Source organism: Citrus sinensis, chromosome 4, assembly GCF_022201045.2.
Source record: "Citrus sinensis cultivar Valencia sweet orange chromosome 4, DVS_A1.0, whole genome shotgun sequence".
NCBI classification, from domain to species: Eukaryota; Viridiplantae; Streptophyta; class Magnoliopsida; order Sapindales; family Rutaceae; genus Citrus; species Citrus sinensis.
In genome coordinates, this window is record NC_068559.1 from 24,844,115 (window position 1) to 24,856,600 (window position 12,486).

The 12,486-nt window shown below is 36.3% G+C and overlaps 3 protein-coding genes across 7 annotated transcripts; all 3 read right to left on the reverse strand.

Annotated features, from left to right (window-relative positions):
* Positions 1 to 447: 447 nt before the first annotated feature.
* On the reverse strand, positions 448 to 6,642 carry LOC102628451 (probable methyltransferase PMT5). 4 transcript variants are annotated; one of them, XM_052439299.1, is made up of 10 exons: positions 6,341 to 6,635; positions 5,833 to 6,061; positions 5,082 to 5,691; positions 4,735 to 4,870; positions 4,258 to 4,498; positions 2,850 to 3,075; positions 2,431 to 2,590; positions 2,000 to 2,301; positions 1,221 to 1,353; positions 448 to 1,043 (listed from the first exon to the last, which is right to left on the reverse strand). In XM_052439299.1, the coding sequence occupies exons 3-10, from the start codon at positions 5,591 to 5,593 to the stop codon at positions 894 to 896; spliced, it is 1,860 nt and encodes a 619-aa protein (XP_052295259.1). In that variant the 5' UTR covers positions 5,594 to 5,691; positions 5,833 to 6,061; positions 6,341 to 6,635; the 3' UTR covers positions 448 to 893. The 4 variants fall into 4 exon arrangements, with proteins under 4 accessions (XP_052295259.1, XP_052295258.1, XP_052295257.1 ...); XM_052439298.1 differs by having other exon boundaries at positions 5,082 to 6,023; XM_052439297.1 differs by having other exon boundaries at positions 5,082 to 6,061.
* Positions 6,643 to 7,321: 679 nt separating this feature from the next.
* Positions 7,322 to 9,579, reverse strand: LOC112498987 (protein KTI12 homolog). The gene is made up of 2 exons (XM_025101333.2): positions 9,319 to 9,579; positions 7,322 to 8,427 (listed from the first exon to the last, which is right to left on the reverse strand). Exon 2 carries the CDS (start codon positions 8,407 to 8,409, stop codon positions 7,498 to 7,500), a length of 912 nt encoding a protein of 303 aa, XP_024957101.1. The 5' UTR covers positions 8,410 to 8,427; positions 9,319 to 9,579; the 3' UTR covers positions 7,322 to 7,497.
* An 864-nt stretch (positions 9,580 to 10,443) lies between these two features.
* On the reverse strand, positions 10,444 to 12,397 carry LOC102627678 (NAC domain-containing protein 83). 2 transcript variants are annotated; one of them, XM_025101429.2, is made up of 3 exons: positions 11,792 to 12,397; positions 11,447 to 11,679; positions 10,444 to 11,247 (listed from the first exon to the last, which is right to left on the reverse strand). In XM_025101429.2, exons 1-3 carry the CDS (start codon positions 11,988 to 11,990, stop codon positions 11,134 to 11,136), a joined length of 546 nt encoding a protein of 181 aa, XP_024957197.1. In that variant the 5' UTR covers positions 11,991 to 12,397; the 3' UTR covers positions 10,444 to 11,133. The 2 variants fall into 2 exon arrangements, with proteins under 2 accessions (XP_024957197.1, XP_006484176.1); XM_006484113.4 differs by having other exon boundaries at positions 10,492 to 11,247; positions 11,393 to 11,679.
* Positions 12,398 to 12,486: the final 89 nt, after the last annotated feature.

Sequence of the window (12,486 nt, forward strand, 5' to 3'; positions counted from 1 at the left end):
GTTACTTTTCAGGACAGTGACTGTGTTGTTTGTCGGATTAAAAAACTTAAAGAAACTTGGGATACCTCTTTGAGGCAGAAAGTAGAAGAATTGACAGCGACAATAATGCTATTCTGGAGTATTGTGGATATAGCAACTACACGGTAATGGCGCCGATGAATCTCGACACAATTACAACTGAACAAACGGCACAAGCAAGCAGCGGCAGCCGGCACTTCTGTGTCTCTTACGTAATATTTCAAAGAAGAAGATCACGTAATATGCACATGCAGCCCATAGGCTTACTACTCATCTAGTGGGCGGAAGGCATGAACGTTTCACGCTCAGCGAACAAAGCCTTGGTCACTAAAGTTCTCGTTGACAGTACGAGGCTTTCAACCCATTCCTTATTTCAGCACTCAGTGCATAAGCTTAAGCGTGAAAGAAAATTGCGGACATACGCAAGAGTTACAATACAATGGTTGCTATGTCATTCCGTGGTCATCAGTGACTGTTCAATACAGAAACTTTTGGGTCCAATATCAAGATAACAAAGAAATAAAGAACCCCGGGGGGTGGGGGGAAACAAAAAATTGGATGAATGAATTGCTACAATCGCCTTGACAAAAAGAACCAAAAAAAAAAAAAAATGAATTGCAGCAACTTTGTGCGACAAACTTTCTAATCTACAGCTTCGAGCAGAGCCCTTGGATCAGTTGTTGACATAAAATCTGTCGAGCACCTTGGCATACACAACAAATGCTGATGCAGTGAGACTATTCGTGCTGCGGCAATAGTAACAAGGGCGTAAGGTTATTACTGCCAATGATTTATCCTCCACCTCTGGACAGATTTTGAGTGATTACCAGAGACCCAAAAAAATGTACAAGTCGTATCATGTGATGCTAAATCAATTATTTTTTCAAGAAAGGTTTTTGACAAACAAGTAGCCGTTGGTCACTCCCATTCTGAAGGTCGATCACCCTTGCTTCCCATCGCATCTGTGTAACAACCATTCGTGCCATCTCTATAGCTCCCAATTTATCAGAAATAACAACCCATCCCTGGTGACCAAACACATATCTCATATATCAAAATAAAGTGATGGTGGATTATTGACTGCTGTAAAACAATACCGGGAACAAGGAGCAAATGACCATAATAAACAACTTTGTAGGCTACAGCATAATGTTCAAGAATAAGCAGTTGGATAATAAACAAATGGAACGCAGAAAAAATACCTCAGGGCGTAGAATTCGATCCATCTCCAAAAATAAATCCATCAGATCGCACCTCTCTGAAGAGAGATGTGAGAGGAGCCCATTTGCATGAAGCATGTCATATGTTCGGGGATAAGTGGGGAAGGGTTCACACCTGTGCCCATACAGATAGATCAGATCTGTAAATCTAAATGATACAGCTGAGAGTCTGACACAGTAATTTTCTTCTCGACAAAATATTTCAATTCAGAACTAACAAATAACAAAAACAAAAAATAACTAGAATTTTTTAAATTTTGTCTTAAACATGCCTTTGAATTTTATGAAGGTCCTCAGCAAATACGTATAACTGTCTTGGGACATGTAGATCAAAGAAAGAGTCAAACATAGTTATCATTTGAGGGATCTTGATTTCCTAAATTCCTGTTATATGGGCAAATTTTATATCTTAGAAATTTACTCTTCCCTAAGAAGTAAAGAAGTCAACATCCTCACTGAAAAAAAAATTGTAAAGAAGTCAACACAAAAAGGCTACAGAACAATTGTTAGCAACTTAATCTCAGCAGGTTTCAAAATCAGAAATTATTCAAATAGCATAAACCATTCAAAATAAAAACTTTTATCAACAAATTTGCCAGAAAATTCAATCAGGAAAACCTCAGAAGAAATTGAATTTTTGTTTTTATTTTTCTTTCTGCAAAACCAAGTGATCAATCCTGATTCTTAATCGGCTCAATTCTAAGATGCTTACAAACATCACACTCACAAATTTTATTTAACAAATCCAAAACTTAACTTACCAATCATGCAAAACACCAGCAAAGCCTTGATGAAGTATGAGTGGAAGCGTATTTCGAGCATTGACAGGCACAACATTCATCACCCACACAGATTTTTTCTCCTCCAAAAATGCAGCATTTAAACCCCCATAATGAGCATTCATGTCCATCACATTGCGTATCATGTTAAATGGAGGTAATGGATCTTCATCGCCTGGCCTCTTAGGATGGTCTGAGAAAATTAGGGGAGTGAGCAACGACCAGAAATTTTTCAGAGCTGACCTCCAGACCTGTAAGTCGTCAAAAAAATCTTCAGGCTGGACTCCTGTAAGGACAAAACTCCATCAAAAAACTGGAACAGGAACAACACACCAATAAGGAATTAATACACAAGCTGCATGTAGCACAACCAAAACAATACATTGGGAGAAGATAATCTTGAAACAATACTTTCCGTGAACTTCAAGCTCAGCTGAGCTCAGTTGGGAACCAGAGGACCTATTCTGGATGGAAATCCAGCGCTTGCTGTTTGTTGCACTTATACATGAAACAAGGGGATGATAGTATGGTACAGCATCATGTTCTTCTTTGCAAAGTGGTAAACCATGCTTGCTATGTTATAGAAGAAAAAAAGAAGCATCAGAAGAGTTTTCCCTTAGAGCCATTACTTTGAGAAAGAAGTATGATAATTTCTCACAAACATAATTCAGTATAACAAGGCACATGGAAATATGGAAGTTACTAAAGTTAAAAAAACCTTCTACCTAGCAGCAAAACTAAAATAAGTTGTAATTCCTTTCAAAACAGAAAATAAACCTTTCAAAAAGAAATAAAGTGTAATAGAAAAGTGCTTATTGTTATAGAATCTCACCGAGATGTGTAGCAATGAGCATCAACAGTCTTTTGCCAAATGAAAGTCTCATCCTGCTGAGCAATTAAACTCCAACATATTTTTTCAGTGAATTCTTCCATTACCTTTAGCAAGCTTTTATTCTTCCTACTTGATGAACTTCCCCGCGGCTTGCTTTCAGGCGAGGTTAAAACAAAGTAACCTCCGGGCTTGAGTAACCGGTCCGCTTCAATCAGAAATATGCCTTCTGTTTTGTGTAGTAATGGTCAGAAGCTAAGCAATGAGATTCTCAGAAGAAAGTAGTACGCACACACTAAAAATAAAAATTAAAGAAATCATGGCATTAGTTAACCAAATCACATCGACAATAGCATAGACTTGATCATTGAAACGTCCAACACGAATACAGTGGTATATTACAAAAAACTCGAGTGTTTTATAATTCCTGAGAATTAAAAAAATTAAGTAATTCCAACATCAGATGTGTATTCTATGGTTTCCAATGTTTCTATCTCTCACCTTTTTTGTTTATCATTCAAACTAAAAAATATTGACCATATAAGTCTGGTTAAGACTATATCTGTGTCTGACAACCTAATAACATAGAATGTGATTTGGTGGAATATGCATTATTGGAATATTTTCACAAAGGAAAAAATTTCTTATGTATAATGGCCTATTAATGCCAACAATCCAATTGGGATGAGATCTGCAGAGACGGCATTTCAGCATAGAAGTTCAGAATCAGTTCAATACATGCTATTTGTCAATAAAATTATAACAATGGAGGGGCAGAGGACACAAAGAATTTTAGACAATTTTGAATATTAATAGACAGGAAATATAATTTCAGTTCAGGTTAAAAAAAAAAAAGGCTCATAAGATTTTAGCAAACAATCCAGCTGCGGCCAGCCATGCTAAGTTGCTAACAGCTCAAAATACAGCATCCAGTTTGAATGCCATCTGGTCTTTGCCAAAATTTACCAGCAAATGGATTTCTTACCCTATACAGCCATCTTATCCTTCCTGATATTATTCTTGAGATACATCATTCCACTAAATTTCAGCACAGAAATTTAAAGAAGGTAGGCTCATATCAGTCAGGAATTCACTCAGGGTCGATAACCATATGATTCTTTCATTTATGGCCAAGCAGCACCTATATGCTGTGGTTAAAACTAAATAAGCAGTAATAAAATACCTATGGATGTCAGTCAATGGATTAAAACAGTGAACCCCTATTTGTAACACTTTCAGATAAGAACAATTCAGCACTGAAACAAACACAATAAATTTTAAGCAAACAACAGAAAGCAAAATATAGGATTCCAGCTACACTCACATTCCTTTCTCCAAATAATATTTTGAATCAACCAAAAGAAAGCACACCGGTGACTAGAAGAAAAATGCTTAATAAGTCCAGATGTACCTTTTTGATCCCAAATGATCCCACACTGAGCACAATGAACCATGTCAAACGACAATGATGGATATGGAAGTTGTCTTGAGATGAAGTTGCCAATCATAGCTGGAAGACCTCTCTCAAGGGCCAACTGAACTTGGCTGCCAGTTGCCTCATACACCGCAACACAAACAGCCATCAGCTTCAATGATACTAAATGAGCTCCAAAACTTCCAAATCCACAGCCAACATCAAGTACAGACTGAACCTGTAAGGGACATAGCAAAGATTAAAAATCATAATGCGAAGAGTTCTATTTTCCTTTCAAAAAGATAAAAGGGCAAAAGAAAAATTGCAAAATAGACACAAAACATGCCTGGGTTTTACTGCTAGAATAAAATGATACTAAAGTTTCTATTCAACAAACGCAAGCTCTTTTGGCAAGTTTTGACGTTAATGTTAAAATATATGCATTAATAACCATGATATGCAAAGAAAACTTACACCGGCTTGAAGAAATTCAGAGTCAGTTCCTAGCCCTATCATCTCAGCAATCTGGCGAGAATAATCTTTGACACCGTCAAATACCAATCCATCTTCAGAATGAAATGCAATTTGATTCTCTTCCAGTAACATCAACCTAGCAGATTTATTACAGATGACAAAGACATGACTAAATCATCATATCTCACAAATCCAACAAAAAACAGAGAGGAGAACAATAAACTTTGAATGAAACTATGCAATCCTAATGATTTGAGCAAATCATGCAACTGTAGAGGATCAATGTAAGTTTCAATTTAACACTTACAACCACCGAAGAATCATGTTTAGCATAAATTAAGGAGTACCTCTTTGTCATGCTTCCAGAAGAAAGAAATTGGTCTTTTGTTATCTTCACATTTGCACTCCATATCACATCTCTACCAGCTGGCCACCTCAAGGGGATCTTATAATCCTTTGGGGGCCGAACCAAACACCGGTCTCCTAGTCCTGACATTCCACAATGCCGATCAAACTCCTCTCCCTCTTTAAACCCAGCCAACAAATTTGCTGACACATTGTAACAAGGCACAAAGTTTTCTCTTTCTTTGCCACAAAGATCAAGCTCCTTTGGCCTAGTTGTTCCCAATGAAAGAGTTCTAAGCTCCAAATAATCAACCGCAGCTTGCTCCTTTAGCCTCCTATAGCTTGAATAAATATTGGGTTTCGAGGATGAAGTTACAAAGTCTAAGGTATTAGAGGTTGATGATCCTAATACAGCAATTAGCGCAACAATGCTTAAAAAGCATAATAACAACCAGCTGAGTGGGGGTCCGCGGCCAAGAATAACAGACAGTTTATTGCACCAGGGGCTTCTCATGTCCAAATTGCTGATCGCCTATACAGTCTAGAGTTTCAAAGTCCACTAGATAGCAAATCCCTTTAATGTATTAATCCAGGAACAACGAAAACCATAACCTATCATAACACATAAGTTCCGATATATGTTACCATGAATCCGTACAACTAAAACAAGCATTGAGATACTCCTTTTTAAACTAAATCTCCAATAAAATGCACAGAGATTTCACGTGTGATTGGAGCATCACACACACTCACATTACTAAAAACGCACGAACCAGATCACCACACCCAAGTTTGAGTTCCTGATTACAGATCAGTAATTCACAAAAACTGAACAGTGTAGCAGAACCAAAAGTCCAAATCACACCGAAAAAAGAATAAAGTTCTCTCAGAATAGTAATGCTGATTGTACACTACTGAGTAATGCCAATTGTAGAAACACCACCCTGCAACAGCAAGTAATCAACCAACCAATCAGATCAATCTGCAATAAGAAAAGTCAAAGATCCACCGAATCAATATCACACAATTAATTTAGATTCAGTAACGGCTGGCATGAATGTTCCCCAAAAAAAAGAAAAAAGAAAAACTATCATTTGCTTTACACAACTTCAACTACCCAAAAGACCAGAATGCAAAAGTTCCCATTTCTATAATCAACTATAGGAAACCCAGATCTCAAAAAAGAAATCAGATCAAGAGCACAATAAGAGATGAAAAGAAAAGAAAAATGAAAACAAAATTAGGGATTTTGAATGCGCACCAATTGAAAGAGTCGTTGAATCAGTGAAGAACAAAGATTGAAAGCAAACAGAGCTACTTTTGTTAAGCGTCCAGTTATATATCGAACTCAAGTTTTTGGGGATTGTGTTGGGTTGGAAATAAATACTTTAATTAAATCAGATCTGAAAAACAATCAAAGGCTCTAACTTTTAGACAAAACAAACAGGCAGCAAATCATTTCTCCTCTACAACACAAATAAGGAATAATTGTAATTTATGTTGCAAGCTTTTGCTTTTAGTGCCACTATTAAATTTGTTTGTTCTGTCAATTACGCAGCTACGCTGCGCCAGCCTTAAAAAAAGATTCAAGCCCATCTGGCATTTGCTAGAATGACAGGTGGTATTGCACTAGTGGGTGGCTTGGCCAGATTCTGGCCTTGGATTTGGTACAGAAGTGGAATGGGCGGTTGTGATTTTGCCCGTCATCTGATTATGGAGTATAATACCCTTTATTTAAGTCTGCGATTAGCTGGATTTAATTAACAGAGACAGCGTTAAAATGTACCACTTGTCAAAACAGAATCAGAATGGACTCTGCATTGATTTTTTGCTTTCAAGCATTTCAGCATGTCAAATGACACCAACGCGAAACATGAAAGTTTCTTTTGGGTTCTTATTTTCATTCTCAACAGAAAAATTGATCCCGTCAAAATCAGGGGGTTTCTTTGCCCATTACTCATTTACCAACTTAATTTTTTCTAATTTAATTGGGTTGATGGAAATTTGATAGCCTAACTTAATCGCTGATGCCAACCTGTAGATTAGATTTGGTTCTAGATTGACTATTCGGCCGTAATAAAAAATGTTGGTAGAAGCCTTGGGCTATTAATTTCTCAAGTACTGCTCTGCTCGACACGAATCCTTGACAGAAATTTATTGATCGCACGTCTGCTAGGAAATGGTACAATGGTGCCCAATGATAAATGAAAAATGATAATTAGGCTTTCTCTGATGCAATAGATGCGAAAAACACAACATTCTTTTTTCTTTTTTTTATTTCTTTCCCCGGAAAGCAATACATTACTTCTTAGTACAAAGCCATTCATATTGCAACACAACCTAGAAGAGTATTCAAAAACTCAAAAGGAGGATTAACCCAGAGATGTATCAAATAGCTTACTAAAACATCGTCATCCTTCAAACAGTTGTTTCTAGTTCCCTATTCAAGTAGTCAACAAACATCCGCTTTGCACTGTCAGCATCTGAGGGAGGTGGTGGTCCACTCAAACTTGTTTGCCCTGTCAATTTGATGAATGTTCTTCGCAGCCTTCGTAGCTCTGGCAGCCCAACTGACCTTGAAATACTGATATTTGGTAAACCCTGCCCAAGAGATATCCCATTCATGGGCCCTCCAAGAGCCTTGGATTGCGCTTCGACAACGGCATTAATCACCTCTTGAGTTGCTCTGTCTAATTCATACAATGAATTTGCCTCAGAGAATCGTGTATTTTGTGTTGCAATTGTTGGCTGTAAGATCTTAACATCCCGTGATTTTGAATCCACCTTTTTGGTTAGATAAGCAACGGCGTCCAAAATGGCGGCGGAAGAATTTTCTATTGCATCTTTATATGGGCACAGTTCAAACAAAGGGGAATCCCACCGATTTCTTCTATCTGGCTTCTCGAACCTTCTTACCAAATCTTCAAATATCTTATCATCATAAGCGGCTTCTCCTTTCTCATGGCGCTCTTTATTCCATTTTCTACAATGATCTTCTTCCAAGTCGCAATACAGAACACAGTATCTAATCCCTGCAGCACGAGCCAAGCACCATAACTCATATCTGTAGCCCTTGATACTGTTCAAAGAATCTACTATTATAATATTATCTTTGGACACAGATCTATCAACTTCAGACCTGAGAACTCCACGCAAATTCTTCTCTGCAGGCATACTGGCATAGCTCTGATTGCGATCAAGATGAAAAGAAGCTTCATCAATAATCCTGACAGTCTCTTTTGCCTCTGATTCTTTTAGAGCTTCAGCTAGACATGTTGCTGCCAGTGACTTTCCACTGCTCGGTTGCCCACAGATTACAACCAATGCCATCAGTCAAAACAGTTGGCCCTGAGATTAGACTAGAACATCAGTAACGATCCTTTTTGCCTCTAATCACTCATACACTGTGTATCACACTTCTTCCCAATCCCAAGTCCAAAATCATTAAAAAGACAGAAAGATTTGAAAACAACAATATTGAATAGAACTCTTGCTCTCATCCCATTCTAATAAATTTTGATAATAAAATAAAAGATCAGCTACAGAATAGAAGAATTTTGAAGATCAGGCTAATCAGATCAACAGTAATGGAATATAGATACTAAGGGATGGGCATATCAGGTTTCGGGGGTTGTTCGGGTTTCAGTTTGGGTTACAAGCAGTTCGGATGGGAGAATTCAACCCAATCAAATTCAAAAAGCAAACCAAACCGAAAGCGAATTTAATTCGGCTCGGTTGAGTTTGGGTTCGAGTTTTGGATCGGTTAGAATTGCAAATTCAGATATAAATTTCAGTTTTGGTTGCAATTCGGGTTACAACCTATTCCAAAATTCAATTCAATTTCAAAATGAATCAAGTACCAGCCCAGCTCAATGATGCAAAAATGAAAACAAAAATGAATACCAACTACCAAGCAACCACAACAAGTATTTAAAAAAAAAAAAAAGCTGACGAAAAAGAAAAAAAATAACGCGCAATCCAGTACCAAGGCCGCAAGCTACTGAAGTTACAACTCCAAATGACAAACATATATAATAGATTGATATTTCATCACCATCAACACTCAAGACAAGAACAATTACAATATTAAGAAACTAAATCAGCAACAAGTACAAACAGCCATTATACAAAGAAGATTGAACAGTTTCAGTGCCTGTAACGCCTCTTAAAAAGCCCAAAATAAGATTGAATTTCAAACATCCATTCATGCACAATTTGGAATCGCACGTATAACCTCACCTTATGGCGCTGACGGCAGCGAACGAAGCCGGAGGCAGCGACCGCAGAGGCGGCAGCAACTGGAACGAGGAAGCAAATCGAGAACGGCTAGAAGCTGCAGCGCTGGCACACTTGAACGAAAGTGACAGCGGCGGCAGCGTGGGCGTGGGTGTGTGCGAGTGAATTTGTCGTTCTCTCTCTTTCACAATACAAAGAAGTAAAGAAAGAGAAAGGGAATTAGGGAATTAGGGATGGTAAAATTTATCTGCGTCGTCACCGTTTATACGAGCATTGGTTTTTTTGTGATGCGGATACACTATTAAATAATATAATTTAATAATTTTTTTTATACCAACACACTTTTAAATTATATCTAATAGTTAATTAAAACGATTTTATCAAATTATATAGTTTAATAATGGTTTTAAAATTGATTCTATTAAATTTTATAAATTAATAGCGTGACCTTGTTAAAAAAAAGGTTAATAACGTGTTCACATTAAAAATAATAATTAATAACATGTTCGCATTAAAAAAAATGAGGATGTCTATAATAAAATAGTGTTATATATAAATTTTGAACTTTATTAAATCATGCGATTTAATAATTTTTTTAAACTTAAATAAAGTAAAAGATTTTAAACTAAAACTCTGTAATGAAATTTAAACGACTATCAAGTATTTATTTAATGATTATTTATTTATTTATTTTAATATTGTCAAAATTTTTATAAAACCTAGTCCAATCTTGTATTACACTAAAAACAAGATAATATTATTATAATCCAATTGGTATTTTAAGTAAATGGGAGTGGAGAATATTTTAGCAAACTAAAATAATCCATCCATATTTTTAATATATAAATATGTTCACCTTTGACCCATACAATAAAATATTTTAATGGACTAATATGTTAAAATTTTAAAACTTAATTTTTCCTTTTTTTTATTTTAATAAACAGAATGGACTACATCTTTAATAATCAAGCAAGTGCATCCATGTCGTTGAAATAGCTTTTGCAACTTGGGTTAGATTTAATGGTTGGATCACAAAAAGTCAAAGGATAGTGTATGAAACTATAGTTATATTGTAGTTGGACCCTTATACGTAATACTCGTTTGGTTTAAGATTCTTAACTTTATTAAAATTTAAGAAAATAATTAAATTGTGTAGTTTAATAGTATGATAGATTTAATAATATAATGCAATTATAATATTAAATTGCTTTCGCCGTATTACACTATCTAATTGAGCTCAACTCGAACCGGAATAAAACCGACAGCTGCCCAGCGTTCGCTCAAAGCTAACCTAACAGAACCGAATTAGCTCTTTCAAACGAACTTTAATCGAACCATCCGGTTGGGATATTTGTCATTTTGTGTTTTTTTAATTTCCCCAATTTTTATCAAAAGCATAAACTTTTTTTTTTCCGAACGGATCAGGTTCATCATTCAAATAGAAACAGTACTTTTTACACGGATTCATTATTTGGAGGGGAGTTTAGAATTACGATTGAAAAACAAATTAAAGCAAAAACAAAATAAAACTGAAATTGATAGACCATGGTGGCTTTTTGCGTGAGAAGACATAAACAGATTCAATATTAAGAGGGGAGGTTAGAATTATAAATCAAATCAATACTTGTTTTACCTATTTCAGAAATCAAACGGTAAATTCATCCATGAATCTTCTGCCAGTTCTTTATTTCAGCACAGAAATCATTATGCTCCATCTTTCCATGAAAAAAAGAAAAAAGAAAAAAAATCAGTCTCCAGCGGAGACTCTCCACTCGGCCGATGGTGGCCAAGTAATCGGCTGTGACTGTTCCTAAGTCATCAACATGCTTTAGTCTTTTTGCGTACTGGTAAATTTTTCTTTTTCCCGGCTTCTGAACGTTTATTGCCACTCTCTTTTTTGTGATGAATTTTGCATGCCACGTAATTCACTACCTAAAGTTAATAAGATGAAATCAGAACATTATTTAGTAAAAGAAAATGATATTATAAGTAGTGCAATTTAATTAAAGATTAAATCAGATTTCCCTGTAATTAAGCAGAAGTGACGAAGCAGTGTTGCTTATTAGTTAGTACGGACCTCGGTCTGAGTGGTTATGTCAAGAGCAAAGGCCGAAAGATACGAGGGATTAACTCTAAATTCATGCATGACCCAGCGACTTCTCGTTCCTGTCGGCGGCTTCCCCTCGTAGAAGACGAGAATTTTCTTGAACCCAACAATTGAATTATTCCAAATTATTTGTTCAACTTTACCGGTATCCTTCCAGTAACCACTCTTCGTCGTCCGCTTAGGCTGTCCCTTGCCATCTCTGTTTTCCAACTGGGTGAAGAAGTACCCCTCGTCCGGCTTACAATTCTTAAATTCACCTGAACAGGTAATACATATTATATATAAATTAAACAAGAAAAACCAGAATGTATCAAAATACTATGTGTAGTGGAGCAAAATCTAAAAACTATAATGAAAAGAATGAATCACCGATTGGGAGTTGACGAGGATGATCATAAGCATACAGATCAATGTCTTTGATAATATTGCTAGGAAGCCGTTGGTTCAAGATCTTTTTAGTAAGATATTGCACGATAATCTCTTGACCATTGGGTGAAAATCGGTACCCCAACGGTAAATCAAACTCTTCTTCTTGATTAATACTGCCAAAAACACCTTGAGAGGCCATTAATAAGACACAGAGAGAGCTTATACGTTAGCTTTGCTTGCGTGCTTCCTTGCTTGCCAGTTGCTGTCCCAATGTTCTAGTGCCAGTCAGTAGTCACAAGACACATTTATACATAGACCATAGAGAGAATGATTTCGCAGTTTAGGTCTACAAAAAGCCAATATCTCGTCCTAATCGTTTCCCAAAGTTGAATTTGATTCCTACTTGAACTATGATCCAAGAGTTTCCAGTTTTCACTTATATAAAATTGGAAAAAGGTTCCTGCTGTTTCCGTTGAGCTCCTGTGCAATCTTTTTAACAGGAAATAAGATTAGCTTTCATGTTTGCTAACGGAAATAGGGAATAATAAACTCTTCTTGTGTCTCCTTTGGGCAACTTATGATCATCGAGATTCAGAGCAGTTTGATGCCTCCAACTCCCAGTGCAATACCTTTTCTATTCACTACTCTCGATTTTTCAAGATTTAAGTATTCACTGGTTCTCAATTTTTTAAGGT

What these genes read in the sequence shown, in the direction of transcription:
- LOC102628451 (XM_052439298.1), bottom strand. Translation starts at nt 5,593, where the DNA reads ATGAGAAGCCCCTGGTGCAATAAACTGTCTGTTATTCTTGGCCGCGGA. An exon ending in GATCATTTGGGATCAAAAAG is followed by an intron (nt 3,076 to 4,257) that starts GTACATCTGGAC and finishes TACACAAAACAG; the next exon opens with AAGGCATATTTCTGATTGAA. An exon ending in GCTCATTGCTACACATCTCG is followed by an intron (nt 2,591 to 2,849) that starts GTGAGATTCTAT and finishes TCTATAACATAG; the next exon opens with CAAGCATGGTTTACCACTTT.
- LOC112498987 (XM_025101333.2), bottom strand. Translation starts at nt 8,409, where the DNA reads ATGGCATTGGTTGTAATCTGTGGGCAACCGAGCAGTGGAAAGTCACTG.
- LOC102627678 (XM_006484113.4), bottom strand. Translation starts at nt 11,990, where the DNA reads ATGGCCTCTCAAGGTGTTTTTGGCAGTATTAATCAAGAAGAAGAGTTT. An exon ending in TCCTCGTCAACTCCCAATCG is followed by an intron (nt 11,680 to 11,791) that starts GTGATTCATTCT and finishes TTACCTGTTCAG; the next exon opens with GTGAATTTAAGAATTGTAAG. An exon ending in ACATAACCACTCAGACCGAG is followed by an intron (nt 11,248 to 11,392) that starts GTCCGTACTAAC and finishes TATTAACTTTAG; the next exon opens with GTAGTGAATTACGTGGCATG.